The sequence below is a fragment of the Papio anubis genome, chromosome 5, assembly GCF_008728515.1.
Source record: "Papio anubis isolate 15944 chromosome 5, Panubis1.0, whole genome shotgun sequence".
NCBI classification, from domain to species: Eukaryota; Metazoa; Chordata; class Mammalia; order Primates; family Cercopithecidae; genus Papio; species Papio anubis.
In genome coordinates, this window is record NC_044980.1 from 115176393 (window position 1) to 115198937 (window position 22545).

Here is a 22545-nt window from a genome sequence, read left to right on the forward strand (position 1 = left end):
AAAAAAAGAAATACTGAAGGAAAATAACTTTTTAAAAGTGAAAAGTGATCACAAAAAACAGATCAGGTGAGGAATATCCAATTGTTAGTCACACCCAGCTCGAGCACACAAAGACATACATGGCAAAAAAGATGTGCCCCGGCCTAAAGAAAAAGATAAGGGAAGCACGTTCAGGTAAAAGGAGGTGGAGAGAAAATGTGAGCGTGACCTAAAACCTGCTAGAAAACTAGGTAACTCCATGTTTTTCTATAATGATTTCTTTACTTGTAAAACTCAAAAATGTTCAAAAACTGGAATCCTAATCATTCTTTATCGAAGTCCACAGTTCTTTACTCTTTTTTTCCTGCAGTTATTTCAGAAATTAAAACTACTATAGAATTTATACTTCTCTTCAGCATCCATATTTATACTTAAGCTCTCTGGCTTTTATGTAAAATACCCAGAGAATTTTCTCATGTTTTATAATATCTACAGTGAAGTGTAATATGTTCATATTTCCTATTATTATTTACCAAATATTCTAAGGATTATTTACCAAATATTCTAATTATTACCAAATATTCTAGGATTATTCTAATATTGTAAGAATTGCACTTCTTTGTCCTCTTGTGATTTGGTGGAGCCACACAATTAGTTCAGGCCAATGAGCTGTGAGCAGAAGTGATTTGTGTAACTTCTGAGCCGAAGCATTTAATTCCTAGTATAAAATATTCGAGGGATGTATTTCTCTATCTAGAATTACCAGCAATATTGTTGTTAGTGGCTCCTCCATGGGGCTGCAGTCTTTTCTTTTCTTTTCTTTTTTTTTTTTTTTTGAGGCAGTGGGTGGATGAGGTCTCACCCTGTCTCATAAGCTAGAGTATAGTAGAGGAATCATAGCTCACCGTAACCTCAAATTCCGGGCTTCAAGGTTTCCTCCTGCCTTGGCCTCTCAAAGTGCTGAGACTGCAGGCATGGGCCACTATACCTGGCTTGGGCTGGAGTCTTAAAGTGAGAAAGACATGAAGTAAAGATGCAGCCCATGGGCAACTGTTGTACAGTGAGAGCAAGGAATACATTTTTATTAATCTATGGAAGTTTGGGGTTGTTGCTATGGGATTATTTGTTACTGCAGCACAACCTAACCTATCCTGATGGATATAATCAAATTTGCATAAATATTTAGTCTGATTCTTGATATAAATAACTTATAATTACATATATACAGTGGGAGCCAAGCAAATAAAACTCAACTCCAGAATAAAAGAGCAGCCTGACCTGACCAATTACAGTTCCCAAACAGAATCAGAATGACCCAGACTCATCAATGAGAATAAAAAATCTGAGCTTTTACCATAGATTTGGATGGTTAAGTCAAATCTACACTTTAAAAATAGAAAAGGAAGATTTTTTTCTATTTGATCATCAATAGTGTTATGGTAGTTTTATCCAATTTCTGTAGCACAATAAAGATATATTTATAGAAATTGGGTGAAAGGATAGAGGAGACAGATGTTTAATTGTAATAATTAAATGAACAAATTACTGGCAGCTCTTTGGCAGATGATATACAGAGTGAAATGCATTTTTGTACTAATTATTTTCAGTAGCTAACTCTTGAGTATAAAAATGTGTTCAGTGTTGAGGATCCAAATATGAGTAATATGTACACCCTGTCATCATGATGGGAACTGACAATTGAATAGAAGGGGATAAGAAACAGACAAGAAACAGAAGTATGCTAAGTGCTTTAAGAGGAGTACACCCTGTGCTGTGGCAGGCATGGGTGGGGCATCCTAAAAAATGGTAAATGAGTCAGTGGCTGTGCTGCTGCTAAGCCACGTCTAGGGAATAACTAGCCCATAGAGGCAGCTGCTTGATTAGAAAACTGAATGCCAGAAACTGGTTGTCAGTAAGAAGCAACATAAGGACTACTTCCACACTTTGGTATATCAATTTGTAGTTAGAATTTGGCAAGGGTATGTACAGGAGAAGCAAACCAATAAACAGTCCAAGGAAAGCAAACACACAGCCTATGTGGGAAAGTGTATATAAGCCTAGATTTAAATCACACTGTAAAAACAATCACATGGAAACAATGCTAAATATGTAATCAAAAACATGTTAGAAACCAAAAAAAATAACAAAAGAACTATAAAAAATAGAGGAAAATATCCGAAACAACAACTCAAAAGATTGCTCTTTTACACTGTGGCATGCTATTCCCTTGGCTATGCAAAAAAACAAAACAAAACAAAAACAAAAAAAAAACAAAAAAAAACCACTTTATTTATTTCCCAGGACAACCCACTTTCTGTACATACAGCAGTATCAGGCCCCTTCTTGTTGAATCATTTATACTGAATTAACACCTGGCTCGACCAGAGCTAATGAATATTTAGGACAGTTGGAAGGAGATGACCATTTATAATTCTTCAGTAAATGAATCCTTCAATAAATTAAAATGATTTTCAAAAACAGGGTGTCAAAATATTTAAGAGAATGGAAATAAAGTATGTTCTCTGTAGATCATGTCAAGGGTGACACCAATCCCATCCATATCTACTGGATGAAAGCAAGATGTGCTTTTCTCAAAATTCACACTAAGCAAAAAAAAAAAAAGAGGCAGTTTTATTTTAACCAGATGTGAACAAATTAAACCCAATATTTTCAAGTATTTTTAGTGCCACATGATGTCATCCAATTTTATATTTTCTACTGGGGGATAATGTGTATTTTTAAAATTGTGAAGCCACTTTCCATGTATGTACTTAAGTCTTACACACGATAAATTACAATAAACAAATTACAACAGCACAGGACATGATCTTGGCTGTTTATGTCAACAGCCAAGAAAGACATCTAGGTTTCAGTAGGAAATGGAATTAGACACATGTGAAATGTCTTCCGCTGGCATTCAAGGTAGTCCTCATTTCAGTGACGATGGTCCTGGTCCAAACAGGTCCAGGGCAAGCATTACTCTGCCTATGCCCTCCTAGTACAGCGCAGCCTGTGGACTCCACAAAGACTGAAGGCAGTCTTAGGCTAGTTATTCAGGAAACCCCAGCTTTAAACAACCAGAGCCTTCCTTTTTTGTTGTAACAAGATCACACATCCCCATTGCTACTACCCAGATAGTGCCGGGTGTCCCAGGATCTTGGCACTGCTCTTGTCCTCTGGAACTGGCAAGGGAATGAAGATGCCTCTAAACTGACCAAGACTTACTTCCTCACGCTTTTCTCTGGGTCAGCATCAGGCAAGCAGTCATACCCTGGAACAAGAGTGTGGTCCTCAATGGCTTTGCTGAGTGAACTTCTCCGAGTCATCTCGCCTGGGAAAGAGATTTCTCAAAGATCATTTAAAGCTTTCCAGAGGGCAACAGCGAGACAGTCGTGAGCCAAGGTTACCATAAATGCTTCCACAACCCCTGATTTCATTTCGGAAATAAGGAAAGAAGTAGTCACCACTGCAGGCGTTGCTGACTCCTCATCCAGCAGCCTCCCACCCCCAATCCCTCAACAATTAAGATACAATAAAAGTAAAGTTAATATTACTGTAGGGCCATTGGTACATTGGAACGTCTTTGAATTAAAAAGTCTTTATTTCAGCCCAAGATCTTCTCCATCCACCCACACTTGAGCACAGAACATTCCAGGCAGGCAAAGCCACCCGTGCCCTCCTCTCCTTGGCCACGTCCTCAGGGGTGGGCGAGCTTCGGGGAGAGGGGTGGGGGTGACGACTCCGTGCCAACGCAAAATACTCTGCCAAAAGGCTTCTCAGACACGAGTTTCCCAGGGCCATGCCCACCTTCCGTTCCCCGCCTTCCTGAGTCTCTTCTCCCGGTTTATGCTGGAACCCTGGAATGGTCTGGGGACCAATGAGATGGCAGCGGTTGACGCTTGGATCACGGTGAGGGGGCGATTTCCAGGGGGAGAGGCCGCGAAGCAAGGAAGGGGGGGCAGGAGGAGAAAAGTGGGAAACGGGGACAAAAAGTAGGCGGGGAGGAGAGGAGAGCCTCAGTTGGGGAAAAGCAACGGCAGTCGAGGTAAAAAGAGCGAAAGGTAAAGAAAGAGCAGGTTCGTGAACAGGAGCCGGCGGGCAGGCCGGGGGATCCCGGGCGAGGAAGCGGCGAGGGAGGGGCGTGGGCCGGGCCGGGGGCCCAGCGGGGAGGGTCACTGTCAGTCAGGCCGAGCTGAGCTCGCTGGCCGGGGGGCGGCCGCAGGGGCGCAGCGCAGCCTGAGGGCGCGGCAGCCCCAGCAGCCTCGGCAGTGGCAGTGGTGGCCGCGCCCCCGTCCCCGGCCGGGCGCCCGCGCTGCGTTCCGCGTACCCCAGCGCCGGTTCCAGGCGGCGGCCGCCCAGACTGCCCCCGCCCGCGCGCGCCCGTTGGGGGGCCCAGGGAGCTGCGCCCGCGGCCGGGCCGCATTGTGACGTAGCGGGGCCGCGGCAGCGCCTCCGCCGCTCGCCTGCTCCCGCCGAGGCTGTTCTGCTCCCGCCGCCGCAGTCCGTCCGTCGGTCCGTCAGTCCCTTCGCGCTCCTGAGCCGCCGGCGCGCGTGGCGCCCCGGGTGAGTCCAGGTCCCAAACGGACCCCGCGGGGAGGCGGGGGGCGAGGAGCTGGCGGCTCAGCCTTTCCAAGTTTGCACCAGGCGACCCTGGCGGTTGTCGCCCCGTGCTCCCCAAGCCCGGGGCCCCCTTTGTGCCGCGAGTCTCGGCTGCTTGGGACAGCAGAGGCGTCTCTGCAGAAAGGGTTTGGGGGGAGGTCTCTATAGTAACAGTGGTGGCACGGCAGCGGCTGTTTTACTGGGGAAAGGGGGAAACAACCCCCGCCTCGGTTTCCAAAGGATTGTTCTTTTCATTTGCCTGCCTCATGTGGTTCTTATTCTTGCTGCCACCCGGGATCGTATCGCAGGCAGGGTTGGGCAGTGCCGCGGCTCGGAAGAGCTGAGGTAAGGAGGGGCGAAGTAATAGTAATAGCGACGGTACTAACAACGGTAGCAATAGCTGTAGAAGAGGGACGTCTGGTGTTGCTGCCGCCCCTCGCTCATCAGCACGGGCTCCCCGACTGCCCTGTCCAGCCCGGGCTCAGTCAGCCTCCCTCTAATGCTGTCCTGCGTCCCAGGCTGGTCCGCGTCAATTTCAGCGGGGACTGTTTCTCTCTTGGCCTTCTCTCTTGGCGATGACTTTCATCTGCAGGTGGTAAGTGGGGTGAACCCAATTTTGGCTATTGTCAAAGGCCACATTTTGTTTATTTCATTTTTACGAAAAGAAAAGAGGGAAAATTATGAGCCATTACTGGCAGCCATACAGTTTCCACAGGAAATACTAGCATTCTTTGAGGAACACGCTACTGCTTGCAGCGAAGAAAGTCTTAGGAAACAAAAAGGCAACAGCATTGTTGCTCATTTTCAATGGACCTCTAGGAGGGGGGAAACGTGTTGTTTTTTCCTGTGGTAACGTTGCTTTCCTTGGGAAAGTTAATTAAGGAAGCATTACTGTCGGTGCCCCTTTTCACTTGCTGGAGGCAGGGTCCGATTCCTCTTGGCTGTTACTGACAAGTGCCCATCAAAGAGCCTAGAGGAAGAGAGAACTGCTGCAGGACAGCCTCGCCACACACCACGTGCCGTGGAGCCTGGCCAGGGTGCAGTTTGCAAAATGAAATAAGGGCTGTCTGGGGAGGTTTATGAGGATTACATGTGTGCAAAGTATGTCAGTTCTCCAAGGTGTCACTCTAAACACGTAATTTTCAAGCACTACTTTCGTTGCTGAATCTGCAGGAAGGGAAAAACCTAGTTTTCTTTTATGGAGCAGACATCTCAATTGGGAATGGGTTGAAATCTGTATTTCATTTGTACATATTGAAAATTTAAAAGGCAAAGAACAAGGTGTAGGAAAGCAGTATGCTAATGTGTACACATCTGGGAGAGAAAGTCTGTTGGCTGTTTCTGATGCATCTCAATGTTAAATTACATTCAGCATGGTTAGAGTACAAGGAGACACCTTTAAGGAGTCCTCAAGACTATTTGAAAGTTGCTGTATTTTGGTACTGATCGCGGAAGTCTCTCTAGAAAGGGAGTATTAACTGAGGATTACCCATAACTAAATATGTATGCATTAACAGGTCTGGAATCAGAAAGTAGAAGATAGTGCTTCTCTTAAGAATCTTTTGGACATCTCAGAATAAAATACAGAATGGGATTTTGAAAAGAAGGGGTATAATTTTGAGTATAAATTTCATTTTCTCCATAGCAAGCGTTTCATGAAGAAAGGTTACAGATAGTAGATTTGAAATGATGCTGCATTCATGAATTTGACTGTTACCATTTGTTGATATCCAAAAGGAAGTGACTAAAGCAAATGCATTTCTCTGTCTACTTTGTCACAACTTTGCTAATTCCAGACAGTTGTTCTGGTGCAGGTGTACAGTGGAAATGCAAGCCAAGAAACTGTGTGTGCTATTGTTTTGGAAGAAATTGTAGCAGTACTTTACTGCTCTTAAGGGAAACCCACACAAACATCTAATACAAACAAATGATCCTTGATATTATCAGAAAAAGCCTGGAGCTGTTTTTCTTGCCAGATGTAAGGCATGTCTTGTCAAAAGAGGAAATCTCCCAAGGAGCAGGTGCATCATTATAGGAAACACAAGGGAATTTCTCTTTTAAATGCAAAATCTAATTGAATAGCAACAAGAGAATCAGTAACACTCTTAGAATAGAAGCTTTGTTTTTGGCAGTTTGTCAGGTTACAGTTGCAAACCACATAGGAGAAATATGTGTCTTGGGAGAAAAATGATATCCTGGTGAAAATCAAATAGTTGCTTCTGTGAAACTTTTACCCTTATGTACTTATTTCCTTGCGCCCATTTGATTTCTATGCAGATTCACTTGCAGGAAGTTATTTATGGAAAATGAATCAATAACTTGTTTGCTTATATCATATATACTATGCATGATTTTGCACTTTACGGGTTAGGTAACTAGATTTTATATTTTATGGTTTGCATCTTAGCTGTTTTTTACATTTTTGAAATTAATGATCAAAATATGTGTTAAAATAATTTTTAATTGATGTGACTGACAGCTGGGCCCTGGGAAAGTACTAACTGATTCGTAAATAGTTATTGTGCAATTACTTTTTGCTTATATGTAATACAGCAATATAAAATGCATAGTCTTTTCACAAGGAACGTTTTCATGGGAAATAGGACCCATGGAAAATTAAATGACACAAAACATCAAAGAACACATTTCATAATCGAGTGCCTAAGATGCTAAATAGTAATTGAAAATCTCTGAGGAGAGAGTGATCAAATTAGCTTAGATGTTATATCAGTTTTTCATTGCTGGATAACAAATCCCCACAAAATGCAGTTACTTAAAATTGCTACTATAGCTCATGATTCTGGTGGTCAGCAATTTGAGCTGGGCTCAGTAAGGTGGTTCTTCTGCTATTCTTAGTTAGGTTCCCTGCTGGTGGTGTAATTGTGAATGGCTTTACTTATATATCTGGCAGTTATCAGACTGTTGGCCAGGGTAACATAACAAGTGGCTGGGATATGTACCTCCTGTTCTCCGGCAATCAATCCCCTCACCTTCTTTACGTGGAAAATCAAACAGTGTTGTAAGAGCAGCAAAAGAACAACCTGCAATGCAAAAGCAACTTTAAAGCCTCACCTTGAATCACATTAGCTAATCTCCCATTAGCCATATCAAATCAGAAGGTTACACCAGATTCAAGGGGTATAGAAAGAGTCCACTTATGATGAGAAGGAGCTGCAAAAAATTAGAGCCAGTTTTTGTGATCTACTACATGTTTGAGGATACGTGTATCTAGCAGGTATTTTCTGCTGAAAATAATATGTTAGGAGAGCATATTGGAGCCTACTTATCAATAGCCCAGGATTTAGGTTAAGGAACTGTCCAGTAAATCATTGTCCTGCATTTTTTTTTTTCTGTAAACCCCAGGTAGAGGAAGTATGACACAATGATAATAAATTTTAGTCATATCCTTCCGACAGTGGTGTTGGGATGGTTTGGAGACAGGGGGCTGGTGGCAGGGTGAGCTGGGCATTGTCGAAAGTTGATGGTTTTGACAAAAATGGAGGCAGGAAAATTGGAAAGGGATCGATCTGGGAGATCCCGTATTTAGGATGAGGTGACTGATTATAGGGAGTTAGTAAAAGCAAAAAGTCGAAATCATTCTGAGGTTTAAAAACACTTAAGTGACTGAAAGAATGATTGTGCTTTTGTGAGAAATAGAGAAATCAATAAGTGATTTATTTGGGGGCAGGAGAAAAATTCAGTTCCAGAAAGTTTGATTAAAAGAGATAAATTGAATGTGAAAGTACTTTATAAGCTGCAGAGTAGGCTATGAATGTTAGCTATTGTTTAGTGTTTAAATCACAGTGCTCTATTGTATATAGTTAAGTTTCTTTAGGTGTATAGCAACAGAAAACAAAATACAACCTCAGGGATTCCCTAAGATGTCAAAGGGAAGTCAGAACCACTACTCTCAGGATGGAAACAGAACTTACCTAGGGAGTAGAACTGATGTTCTTTCTCCAAGGCACAGCTGAAGGTCTGCCCTTAGAGTGCTTTGCTCTTAAACTGAGCATACCAGGCAAAGAACACCTTTGACTTAATTTGAGTGCCATGCACACTCCTGAGCCAGTAGCACTGACTAACAGCCACACCAGGTCAGTACACAATGTGAAGTGGGTAAGTTCACCCTTAAAGGACACTGGAGCACTGCTATCAGAAGTGGAGATGGACACAAGGTGACAAGACCAGCAAATGCTCACCCCAGATGAACACTTGAAGATTCATTTCGGCCTAGCCATGGGGAAGCAAGAGGTAACAAGGCAGGAGGTGACAACTTAGGCATATTTCCATAGAGTATAGGTGCGTGAATAACAGTTGAACCCATGCTCGTGGTGTAGTTTTCTTGTGGAAAATAAAGAAAAGAGGGTCTGGCACAATGCCTCATCCAGACTCCTTCATAAACGTTAATGGATGTTTTATTAGAAGGGAGAAGAATTCTAAACATGTTCTGTTCTGTCTTTCACCTAAAAACTCATGCAAGGTGCTGTTTCATCAGCCTCATTTTATGGCCAGACTGAAACTCAGGTGGTGCCCTTACCACCAAGTGCAGCTGTTAGGCCAGACAGAAACACCTGGCCTCTCCAACTTCACACAATTAGTCTGAACAGCATACACAGCTGCTCTTTATGGAACGGCCTTGGATGGACCAGCTCAAACCAAAGAATCCGTTTTTATCATTTTTATTGCACAAGTCTAAAACCCCTGAAGATACTCAATAAATGTTAATTGAATGAGTGGATGTGCCATTATCTGGTGCAGTAATGTTTTTTAAAACGGTCTGGTCTGACTTTTCATTATTAAGTGTAGAGTTTGCTATAAAGTCCCTAAGTGCCTTTTGTAGACTTAAATGTTTTAAGGTACTCTTGTCACAGTAATGTAGGTTTTTAAAATCCACCACTCATAAAAATAAACTATTTTTTCTTTATTGAAACACAGTTGTCTTTAATCCTTGTGTTTGTCAGGACACTTGGTTGCAAATCACAGAAACCCAGTTTATACTTACTTAAGTAGGAAAGGGCATATACTGGCTATTATAAAGGAAAAGTTCAGAAAGGATCCAATTCTGATTTCCTCTTTTCTTCATGGTGGCAAAATTTTCATCTCTAGCTTTAGTCTTACTCCCTGAGAAAAAGAGAATTCAGGACTAACTTTAATTAGACCACTTTGATCACATGCATATGCTTGAACCAGACCCTATGGCTGGAGATTTGGACTATGCCACTTGACTTGGCTTTGATTATGAGACCAGTCCTGGGGGCTTTTGAAAGGGGAGAGTGGTATGTGTGAGGGCAGGTGGGAAGGAGTATATGGGAGTGAGGGAGGTACATGGGAGACTAGTCAGCAGAACTCTTCTGAAGCATATAACCTGAGAGCAGGGAAGGGGTAGTTTTTAAAAGAAAATATTGAAAAGAAGAGATAGGAGATGATGTGCATGCAGAAACAGCAGATATCTATTAAATACGATTACACCTGTTTTCCATGACAGGCATATCATCCTCTCACTACACCCCCAAGCCAGAGACCTGGGAATGATCTCGATCTGACCTTCTCCCTTTCTTCATCCACCTAATCAGTCACCAAGACCTCCAGCTCCACTTGCTTTCATGTTTCACTCTTCCCGAGTCACCTCTACAAATGCTGCCTTCAGTCTCTCAGCTTTCAATCCATCCTCCTCACCGCTGCCTGCTTGCTCTTTCTAAAGAATAGATAAAATTGAATTATATAACTCCCTGCTAAGAACCATTCCAAACCTTGTCACAGTCCTGGAGAAAAGTCCAAGCTCTTACCATGAATTCCAAAATTCTCTGCAAGGTGAGTCCTGACTCCTACTGTGGGTGCAGGGGATGGGTAGGTGCTAGTATGTTCAGCAATGCCTCCTTCTAGCTGCCCATATTATCTCCATGCTGGGCTGACATGTATAACTTCAAAGTCTTTAAATGCTTCATTGCATGTGCTTTTACATGTTGTCTCTGTGGAATATTGTTTCTTCTTTCTCAAACTATGAACTATTAAACATTTACTTATCCTTCCAAACTCATCTCAAGTGTTGCTTTTTCAAGGAGCCTCAGCTGAACATCCCCTCCCAGCCTCTCCCCACATCACACTTTATCCTGTGGTATGTGTGACCTTGGATATACATGTCTGTCTCCCTCTGTAGATGAAATGTCTCAAGAGCTGGACTGACTTCCTTATCTTTGTGCATCCTGTGCTCGGTACAGTGCCTTGCCCACCATGTATCTCAATAATTTTTAAATAAATGAAAGAAAAATGTGCATTGAATCATTCATCTTTCATTTTTTCAGGTGATTTTCTTTAGGTATATTCTATTTGCTTTAACTTGATTTTCACATTTGCCTTTAGGATACTGGGACATGAAGACAGGTTTTCTTTGAAACTGCTGCTCAGACACTTTTTCAACAGTTTTCCCGTTGGTTTATATACTTATTTATTACTTGGTCACTCATAACAACCTTAAGGAGGAGGCTGGAAAATATCAGTGGCCCAGAGTAAATCTCTAGGCTAAAATCTGTGGGTCAGAGACCAGATGAGGAATCATTTTCCCACTATCATCAGAGAGGATATTTAATAGTTAATATTTATGAGGCACTCTGTTTTGAGTACTTACAAGATGCCTTACAATTACTTTCTTATTTAGTTCTCACAGCCCTAGGAAGGAGGTGTTACTGTTATCATCCTTTTTTTTTTCACAGATGAGGAAACAAAGATTTAGAAATTTGAAGCAGCTTGTCTGCCACTAAGCTTCTTCTTCCTGGTGACTGCCAAGCTGCCAGACCTCACCTGAGTTGTTAGGGAGTAGAATAAAGCTTTGATTGGGCTCTTCCCATTCATTTGTTATGATTTTTGTTGTTGTTCTTCTAAGATGAAGTAACCATCATCTTGAGAATAAAACATAGGTGCCTTCTTTGGTCATCAATCATATATATATATATATATATATATATATATATATATATATATATAAACTATGGAAAAAGATGTCTTTAAAGAGATAAGGGCTCCAGTACTATTGTTGAAATTAAGATCAATTTCTGACTTACAAATTCCAATCATCTTCCTGTGATACTGCTGCTGCCAGAAAATAAAAGCATCTTATGGAAGTTATACTGCTGCATATAAAATGCAGGCCTCTCGAGGAGGCACAGAAAAGCTTGGTTTTGAGAGTCATCCACAGAGCTATTCCATAGATAAATAAAAGGAGCTAAACACTTTGGAAGCCACAGAAGCTCAATACTTCTTAAACTGTTTTCAGTCTGAGAGCCTTAAGAGCATCATATGAAAGCTATGGATTCTTTCCTTGGAGAGAAAGGATATGCATGCATGCCTCACTTTGTATTTAATTTTAGGGATTTCAAGGATCTATTGAATCTCATCTGTGGATTTCCCGGGACTCCATGGACTCCAGGTTAAAGATTTAAGTTTTAAGATTTTTAAGATTTTTCCTTCTGCTAATGCAGAAGGAAGATATTAGTCATTGTTGAGTGTTTACTGTGTTTGACATGTAACCATTTATTCAGTGCTTACCAGATGCCAGCCCTTTTTGAAAGGTACATTATAGCTAAACCATGCATTATGAGTCCAGTTTTAAGCTATGGAGGAGAACGAGGTTCAGAGAGGGAACTTAGAGTCTCCCACTGGGCAAGTACTGAGAATAGAATTAAACAGAGAACCCAGGTTTGTATCACCACTACTTCCTGCTGCTTCCACACTCATTCATGCAACCAAGTGAGGCATAAGACCTGTGCCAATGAAATTTGGATCCTCTGTTGGTCCTGACTTCCCTCAGCCTTCAGCTTCTCTTGTTGAAAGTAAGTTAAGTGGCTGCTTTTGCCACAAGAGTTTCCTGGAATGTGTGCAGTGCAAGAGCAGTCGAGGACTGGGAAGATCTCAGCTAACTCTCCTCCTTCACCTGTGACAACATTTTGACAGTAGGACAGATAACATCATTAGAGTGACAGCACTACTGGTTTGATCATCTTTAGGTAAGTTTCTACCACTTACTCATTTCTGAGTACAGTTTGCACACTTGGAAACTTTAACTTAACAGATGCTCAACAGCAAAAATGACTACAAATTCTCCATGTGACCTCCCTTCCACAGATATTTATTGAGGCCTGTATTCTGGGCTCTGTCCTCCAAGTTGTGGTCACAGCAGTAAGCAGACAGATGTGGATCCTGAGCTCATGGTATTTATAGCTAGCTTATATCTAGGTAGGAAGGGGGCTAATAAATAATTTAAATAAAGTGTGGTAAGTTTTATGAAAAAGGAAGTATCAAGAATTTATTCTATTCAAGTTTCTTCATTCTTTTCAGCTTAAAAATTCTGGTCACAAAACATTATATACTTCTCCAGCCCTTTCTTCCCCCAGGATGTTTAGAGCGCTTCAGGTTTCCAAAAACTTAGTTGACAGAGTCAGGGGGATACGCAGGCCAAGCAGTTAATCTCAGTCCCCCCTTTGCAGATGAGAAGGCAACAGTGACCAGATGACTTAACCATAGATGGGGTGAAGACAGGGGTAACTGGTTGGTCTGGTCCCCAGTAGAGCATTGCTCACTATAAACCACAAGCTGCTTCTAATTTATTTGAGATGTTGTTATCATGGCCTTCATGTTCTGGTCTCTCTTGCTGCAAATGAATCCGGCAGGCAAGCACAACTCAGAAAGCAAATGTACCCTCTTTGTAGCCCCTAATGGGTCCTCCTGTTGTCTCTTTCTCATTCCATGGGCACTTCCCCCTCTCACCCACTTGCCCTGAGGCCGCCTCCCCAGGTTTTCTCCCGAAGCATTGTGTTGTGACTGCACCAACCTGCACTGGCAGATAGAAATGTAATAGGATTCACGAATGGGAGCCATGTAGGGAATTTCACATTTTCTAGCAAGCACGCTTAAAAAAGTAAAAGGGAACAGGTGACATCAATTTTAATAATATATCTTACCCAATATAGTCACAACGGTAGCATTTCCACGTGTAATCCATATAAAAAAATCATTAACCAAGAAGCTTACATTTTTTTTTTCCCATATTACATCTTTGATATTTGGTATGTGTTTTTTACTTACCTCAATTCAGAATGGCCACCTTCCAATGTGGCCACAGGTGACTGGTGACCCCTGCAGTGGACTACAGGCTTGGACTTTGAGGAGACCCTGGGATGCCTAAGACACACTCAGCAACCACCTCCTCAGTCTCCCTCGGCACTTAGCTCAGATCTTTATTGCTGCTCCAATAGAAGGTTCACAAGCTTGTTTTCTCAAACCTGGGCTCTTGAGGGAAGGGAATTTGTCTTTGTCGTCTTTCTATCCCTGGTGTACAGTGCAGTGTTTAGAAGGCCCACCGTTGGCGGTGGGTACATAGTGAATCATTAATGAACAAAGGAGGGATAACTAACCCCAGGAGTTGAAGGGCTTGGTATATGGAGGCTCACCTGTCCAACCCCTGCTCCCTGACTATATTCCCTCATTGCAGGGGCTCCTGTTGCAATCTCCCAGCTTTGTCCAGTGCTGCAGAACCACATTGGAGTCAGACTGAATGGACAGGAAGCGTCTCTAGTCACACATCTAGGCTTCTAACCTAGAATTGTATTGAGGCTGTATACACCTTGTTTAGTTTTTGTTTCACCTCTTTTAATATCAAATACTAGAAGAACTTATAAGCAGTCTAGTATGTGAAATCATAAGTCTTATTTAACAGCATGAAAAAAGAAAAAAAAAAAAACAGAACAGACCAAACACAGAAACAAAAACTCGTCCAGTGAACAAGCCTCCTATTGAGATTGCAAACAAGGCCAACTGACATATAGAACATTAAATATACAAGAGAAGAGTAGCCTGCATCAGGGAGCCGTTAGAGTCATCACGATGAACTTTCTGTTTCCAGTGGTTTTAGAGTCATCACTACTCCCTCTGAGAGAACTGGAGATTTATATCCTGAGTCAATTTGCCTTTGCACATACAGTATTTAAATTTTGCAAGTGCTTCTAACCAACTAATGTGCATGCTAGCTTATCTACTTTACCCCCAAAGATAAGTGTCACTTAGAATAATTCATATAACCCAATCTAAAAGATTGGTACTTCCATAAACCATATTAACCACATATTCAAATAAATTCAAAGTTTGAAAATGGAGGAAAATATGTTTGGTCTGTTAAGTTATATAAACATTTTTAAAAGGGATTTTTACCTCAGAAAACAGCACGGTTACCTCAGGCCCACTTAAAGAGTACATTGGAATGCAAAGTTGAATAAGGTCTAACCTCAGTTTGACCATTGATTACCAGTTTCAACCTGGAGAGCTCATTGATCTGCTTTGAGTTTTTGTTTCTGAGTGCGTACAGGAAAAATAAATCCTGCTGTCACACACTATGTTTTAGGAGGATGAATGAAGTCTAGAAAATGTTTTAAACAATTCCTCAAAAAAGATATTTGGAACAGTTTGAGGGTGAGGTAGCTTGCCAGTATTTCTGCAAAGTAAAATCTTAAAAATAATAGCATACATCCTATAGCAGATAACTAAACATTAGCCATGTTTAAGTAATTTGATGATCTCGTCTTTAGTAAGACAAGGACAGTTCAAGATAGAGTTTTGCATCTGTTGGCTACAGTTTTGGGAATGCTGCTTTCATTTGGGATTCTTAAAAAAGAATTCGTGCCTCTTCGCAACTAAAATATATTTCTTCAAAGATGACGGCTCTGGTGTTCTGTGTTGGTGTAATTGAAAACCTATAAAAAGGCTGAGAGCTACTTTTGAATTGGCTCAGTGAACTTGGACTGGATTTGTCGAAGTGGTGAAAGGTTTAAAAGAATTTTCATAAATGAGGTCTCCAAGCTGTGTTTTAACCATAGAATTCCAATGAACTCCAAGGCCCGTGAACTCGGGCAACAACACCTCAGAGAAGAGCAGTCATATCAAGATGAAAATAAGTGATTCATTTTCATTCCCCACATTCTGCAGACGTAAGCACACTTAGCCACTGATAATCATAATTTAGCAGTACTGTTGTGCACTAAAAATACAATTTAAAAGTCTAATCTTTAATTAAGTTGAGTATTCACAGATTAACGTGGTTACAGATCTTGGGCACTGGATGTAGTGCAGTGTTTACTCCTGTTGCTAGGAAATACAGCAGAGCTATTTGAAAGTTACAGATTGATTTGGTGAGAAGGATGTGAGCCTCTCCCAGTAACAGACTTGCTCATTGCTTCTCTCTTATGTAATGTATGTAAATGCATTTCATGCAGCGGAAGTCCTGTGCATTCAAAGCTTTTGTTGGCAATGGAAGCACAGGTGTGTGCACCTAAGTCAACGTTCAGAGGATATTTGAAAAAGTGATCTTACCTAGAACTCCTGGATAAAATAACTATCACGAAGTGTGAGGATTTGAGTTTTTACTGAAATGAAGTTTTCTATTTGAGTTACCAAGAAAATAGAGTGTTCTTTAAAATCTAATTGTCATGAGGCTAATTGATGGCTTTGCATTCCTGCCATTAGTGGGAAGCTGTCAAATTAGTATGGAAATTCGATCCAGGTTGATGGTTTTCCAAAATTATTAAAATGTGCATGTAGGAAACTAACTCTGCTTTACTTTTCTTTCTCCTCCCCCGCCAACCCCCTCCCTGCTTTGGCAAACCTTGTTATGTGACACATCATACAATAGTTATTAAAAATGCAAAGATGATTCTTACACAGCATGAAAAGGAGTAGCTACGTGCCAGTTCACTTGCCTTGTCCCTGAAAAAGATGAAAGATTGCTATGTGCTATTTCAGTCAGGACCAGGCGTGAAAGAGTGGCCTCCCCAAGCCCAAAAAGAGGACTAAGAAAAAACCCACAGGGAAAAATTTCTATTTGATCTATTTGAGGCAGGCCCTTGCGCAAAGGGACTGGTATTTCAAAGCAGGGTCCTTCCTAAGAGATGGAAAAATAGCAGAATACATAATTGTCTCAAGGAACAAAATCAGGAGTAGGATGACATGTGCTTATTGTGAAATTATATCCTACATCCAAGCTTAGAACAACCTGGATAGAATTAGGGCAGGGTCCTGCTGGGGACCAGAGTCACAACTCTACTCCAGCATGTGTGCTCATGACCTCTCAGTAATTAACACACTTTTACTCGCCCTGTGGATGATTATGGACTCATTCCTGTAGAAAGCTAGTTGTTGATTTTGGTATGAATTATTTTCTCAATGTATATGAGTATCTATCACAGTGTCTGGTATGTACCGTATGATCAATATATGTCTGTGGAACAAATGAGTCCTTCAACATGTCTCACAAGTAAATGTGTTCCTAATATAAGCTTTAAGGCTTATTCCATTGCAGCTAATAGAGGTTAGGGGCTTGTTTCACAAAAGATATCATGTTACCTGTTATTTACACTCAGAACATCCATCTGAGGCACAGTGCTGTCAAACAAGTAGGCAAAATGCCATGTGATGGAAGGTTTCACTGCTCAGCCACTAGTAGTAATAGCTGATGGAGTTGTAAGATGTTTAAGACCTGCCTTTATAGAACATTTGATTCTAGAAGAGAATTTGGAGCTTTGACAATAATGAGATGGAAAAGTAAGATAAAACTGACACATGGATTACAAGTTTCTTAAGGGTATTAATTCTAGTCATTCCCCCATCTCCCAAAACACCTGACACCATACAAATGACATGGGATCAAGGTGGTGGAAAGGAGGCAGAATAACGTAATAACTGATTATGAGCATGGGCTTGAACCACAGAGCAAGGCCTGGCTCAGCGGCTATGTGTGATTTGAAACAGCTTATAGAACCCCTCAGTATTTTGATATGATTTCTTCCTTTTTTTATCAACAGATATCTATTGATTTTCTCATTTATTCAAGGCAAGTTTGGGACACTTGGGATAAAATAAGAATAGTGGATATCAGATCCATTCTCCCTGTCTCCACCTGCTCTGTGTAATAAGATGGCCGACCAGCCTTATGAAATCCAATCAGCAGGCTCCCTTGTCCTCTGGCTTCCGGTTGGGTTTGGCCAATGGGATGGATCAGCAAACGATTAACAAACAGGTAGGGAGGGAGAGGTTTGGGTATTTTATTCCCTGGGCTCCCACCTTACCAGATCACCTCTGCCTACTATAAAGCACATGTGCTTGCAGGCAGCTGTCTCCCTACGGCTGTTCTCTGGGTCCTGGTAACTGTGCCCTCCCCAAGCAACTTCAAGCTGATAACTGCTCCCTTTTAGCCTTACTAGCTCAGGGTACTACGTCATTGTTTGTAGTTTCTCTAAACCTTGGCCACAGCTTTGCAAATGCCCTTTTTACTAAACAACTCTCAAATTGCATTTGAGTATGCCATCTATTTTCTTTGGAGAAGCTGACTGACACAGTGATTACCAGTCTCAGAGGACACTTTAAGAATGGCATGATTTATCAGGAATTTGGTATAACTATTAGCTCTTATTATGCATTCAACAAAGGATTATTGTCATCATTAGCTTTTTTTTCACAAAGTATTGTTTGCAATATTTTTGCATTCTTTAATTTTTTTAAGTGAGAAGGAATATATTACCTTTCAAATGTTAAATACGGGGGAAAATAAAACAGAGATCAAGGGCTAAGGTCACACAGTGCTTCAGTGGCAGAACTAAAAAGTGAAGTGAGGGTTTCCTACCTTGTTTCTTTGCACAGCATACACCGTTACAACATGTCTGGAAGAGAAAGTTGCAACTTCAAAGTTAAGTAAATTAAAACATAACCTAATTGGGATAATTGGGTATGCTTAAACTAATAAACTCTATTTGTGACCACTAAATAATAATTGGGGTGAAATATTGATGACTCAGCATCTTCAACTTAATTACTATAAGGGCTGGGGCTAAGCATTTTCACATTTATATCCTTCTGGTAGTTTTTTTTTTTTTTTTTTTTTTTTTTGAGACAGAGTCTCGCTTAGTCGCCCAGGCTGGAGTGCAGTGGCGCGATCTCGGCTCACTGCAAGCTCCGCCTCCCGGGTTCACGCCATTCTCCTGCCTCAGCCTCCCGAGTAGCCTTCTGGTAGTTTTAAGACAAATGATCCTTAGGAATGAATTTCTTGTAGGCTCTTAAGAGTAGAACTGTTTATAAGCAACACTGAATAGGAGACCAGCATTCTAATGCTTGTGTAGTAGGTTTTTCTACTCCTATATATTTGTCTGACTTCTGTCTTAGAGCTCTCATTCATAAGCCACATAAAGTAGGTCACTCTGTGATACTTAGAGTCGTCTTATCTATAACTTATGGTATACTCATTAACCTGTTTTTCAAGAATGAAAAGTAACAAATTCCCTAAAGAAGTAGTGGTCGTCCTGAAAAATAAAACATACTACTACAACTTCTTTCCATTTGATAATAAATTTGTCATAGTTATTGAAATTTCAAACCTCATGAGTGTATCTTTCATGGCCTTGGAAAAATTGTCCAAGTATTCTATTACAGAATAGAAAGAAAGGGAACTTCAGAAATGTCTCCTTATGTCTCCTTTTTTTTTTTTTTTTTAATTTATTTATTTATTTTTTTACAATTAAGTAGAGTCAAGGGAGGAATAGCAATTTGCAAGGTCTTTTGATGTCAGCCCAAATAAGGATTTATAGATTGTCCCTTCTGTGTAAGGAGCTGAGTAGACAAAAACAAATATCTTGTTGCCAGAAGAGCTCATGCTTCTAGAAGGAATTATTTTCATTTAAACATTTGGGTCTCTCTCTCACTTTTATAAACATCTTATTTAAGGCCAACTCCAGGTGGAAGTCCTGCCTTCTGTCTTTATAAAGAAAATTCTTTCATAGACTGGACAGTTAACACATATAAACGTTCTCAACTATGTATATATGTATGTATGTATGTATATATGTATGTATTGTCTTTGAATTATCCTTTCTGGAGGAGATACTACATCAAAGTACCATAATGACCTCCCAGTTGATCCAAGTGAAACCTCCTTTTGTTCATTCCAGACCTCTACTTCTGTTTAGATTTCATCTCTTTTTATTTTTTGCCTCAAGTGAAATAAAGTCCAATTTTTATTGAGAGGAACTAGTGTATTCATAGTCATTGCTATTCTAAATGATTTCACTGTTTTCACCATGTCAGTTGTGTTGACATGAGTACCAGTAATGTGGTAATAAAGTTCCTAATGGATCATACTGGAAATATCACATTATACCCAAGAACCTTCCTTGGCTGCTTGCCAAACAGAAGTAGGCATAGATTCTTTAGAGTAATTGATGATGTTTGCAGATGGAGGACACATTATTTCAGGCGGTCATTCTATAAATATGCTCTTGTACTGATATGGTTTGGCTCTGTGTCTCCACCCATATCTCGTCTTGAATTGTAATCCCTACATGTCAAGGGAGGGACCTGGTAGGAGGTGATTGGATTATAGGGGCAGTATCCCCCATGTTCTCATAATAGTGAGGGAGTCCACACGAGATCTGGTGGTTTAAAAGTGGCAGTTGCCCCTGAGCTCTTTCTCTCTCCTGCCACCTTGTAAAGCAGGCACTTCTTCCCCTTTGCCTTCCACCATGATTGTAAGTTTCCTGAGGCCTTCCAAGTCATGTGGAACTGTGAGTAAATTAAACCTCTTTCCTTTATAAAGTACCCAGTCTCAGGTAGTTCTTATAGCAGTGTGAAAACGGACTTATATAGGTACATTTCTTTGTGTGTATGCAGTCTTTTTCTTCTAGGAAATTTCTATCTGGTGGAGAAGAAACATTTGTATTCCGTAGTAGAGGCATGTGCCAAGGGCTATAGTCAGAAGGAGAGAGGGAACTATGATCTCTATGTGGAATGGGGAGGAAGATGGTTAGATTATCAAAGGCATCACAGGAAAACTCCCATTTGATTTAGAGTTAAAGGCCAAGTGGGTATTCACTAGGCAGAAAATTTAGGGGACAATGTTGGGATTAGACAGAACTTGGGAAACTAAATATAAGTATTTTGATGTGACTTCACAGTAAGATGTATGGTACAGAGTATCAGAAGATAATGTTAAAAGGATAGTTCGAGCCAAGGCTTAATCTGTTTCCCACTGCAGTAAGAGAAAGTTTATATATCTTTTTCAGTGAATGTGATTAATAGATAATCCTCCATAGATTATGTCACCCATTCTCAAGGTTTATACTATCACCTGTGTTGGTGACTTCCAAATTTGTATTTCTAGTCCTGGGCTAGAGATCCTCTTTGTCTTCTGGCCCTCAGCATTTTGATGTCTATCAGCTCTTGCAAAAGTGTGCACCCCCAAAGTAAATTCATTACCTTTCCTTCAAAATCTTTGCTCTGTCCAAATTTCCTAGTTTGGTAAATGGCCCCAGATTTCAAGAAATTATCCATAAATACTCCCTTCTTTTGAGCCCTCTCAATATTTTCCAATATCGAAACACTCAACAATTCTTGGCTTACTTATTTGTTACCTTGTTCTAAATATTATTGTCTCCTTTCCATCCCCATTTCTAGTAGTATCTTTTTTTCGGATTGTCATTATTTTCTCTTTTAATTATTGCAGCAACCTCTTAACTGAATTCTACACCTTTCTGATCAGTTCTTGCACCGTTAACACATTGATCTTTCTCAAATTGATCACATCAGTGATTTTGCTAGTAAATTTTTAGTAAATCCTCACTTGCTTTAGTATAAAATCCCAAAACATTTAGCATGACATTTAAGCTCTTGTGATTTGAGCCTTGCCCATTTGTCCAGCTTCATGGGACCCATGGCCAGTCCTTTACCCTTTTCTAGCCTTATTGAATAACTTGAAGATTCCTAAAATTTCCAAAGTTTGTTAGTCTTCTGGTTATTTTCCTGTTTCTGTTCCTGTTGCCATGCTTCTTACCCTGTCAATTCATTTCTCTTAACCTCTGCCCCTACTCAAGTTGGGGTAAAGTGTTTCCACAATTGTATGGTGATAAATTATTTACTCTTCTCTGTCTTGACTAGACTGCAGGCTCCTCAATGCCAGGAACCATGTTTCATTCATGTCTGCCACATTTTCTATGCTTAGCTTCATGTCTGGCACAGAATTATAGCAAAAATAATAGTGTTTACTAAGCACTTATTATACACCAGACAAGGTGCTAATTTATTTACAAGCATTATTTCCTTTTAAGGAGAAGAAATCAATCTATGCTTTAGAAAGGTAATGTGGCAAAATTAAAAAAAAAAAAAGATTGGGTACAAGATTTATTACAGGGAGTTCAATCAGGATGATTTCAGGAAAACAAATGAGAATTTAAAAGAGGTTAATTATTCATAATACTCCCTTTCTTGAACCTCCCAGTATCTCCCAATATCAAAACACTCAACAAGTCCTGCCTTATTTAGTTGTTAAATTGTTCTCAACTTTATTGTCTCCTTTCCATTCCCATTTCCAGTAGGGTAGGGGAAATAGAAATCAAGAAAAGAAAATTTACTATAGTAATTTGTAAAGGTGTTGAATGGATAGATAGATAAATGAAAAGACAGCCCAGCATATGTTTGTTAGAACTCACTGAGGAACTTACTTTAACTTAGAAATCTGAATAACTTTTGTGCAAAAAGCTTATTAAGATTAGAGGAGCAGAAACAGCTTATGTATCCAAAAGCAGATATAATGAGAGAGTAAAATAATGTGGCTTTTAAAAATAGATATTTAAAATTATAAAGGTACATACAAATTATTAAGTTAGATTCAAAAGCAGTTTTCAAGTATATATGGAAATATGTATTTTAGAATTACTGTCATCAAAATGGAACTTCAGGTGGAGTCATCATAAGCTTAGGAGTTGTCAATGGAGGCAAATGGTTAAAAGTGTGGACCCTGGGATTAGAGCACCTGATTTGAATCTAGCTCTGTCATTTGCTAGCTATAAGATGGGGGCAATTTGCTTAACCCTCAAAATGGAGATGCGTTCTTTGTTTTAAGGATTAAATAAAAAAAGAAAAGTGTGTGCCACTATAATAGTGTGG

At 40.4% G+C, this 22545-nt stretch overlaps 2 protein-coding genes across 15 annotated transcripts in view; one reads left to right on the plus strand and one right to left on the minus strand.

Annotated features, from left to right (window-relative positions):
* Positions 1-782: 782 nt before the first annotated feature.
* Positions 783-8802, minus strand: LOC110743602 (translation initiation factor IF-2-like). Its single transcript, XM_021940135.2, has 4 exons — positions 8778-8802; positions 7539-7619; positions 4307-4713; positions 783-3846 (listed from the first exon to the last, which is right to left on the minus strand). Exons 1-4 carry the CDS (start codon positions 8800-8802, stop codon positions 3568-3570), a joined length of 792 nt encoding a protein of 263 aa, XP_021795827.1. The 3' UTR covers positions 783-3567.
* The window catches only part of SNCAIP (synuclein alpha interacting protein), a 152629-nt gene continuing 133705 nt past the window's right edge, over positions 3622-22545 (plus strand). For 4 of the 14 annotated variants that reach the window (XR_002522708.2, XR_002522709.2, XM_009208962.4 and 1 more), the window contains exon 1: positions 4450-4542. The gene's annotated coding sequence lies outside the window, so the exon portion shown is untranslated. Of the gene's footprint in view, positions 3889-3956; positions 4056-4446; positions 4543-4596; positions 4924-11571; positions 17636-22545 lie in introns of those variants that run through there. The other 10 variants (XM_009208970.4, XM_003900038.5, XM_009208954.4 and 7 more) reach the window with 8 other exon arrangements.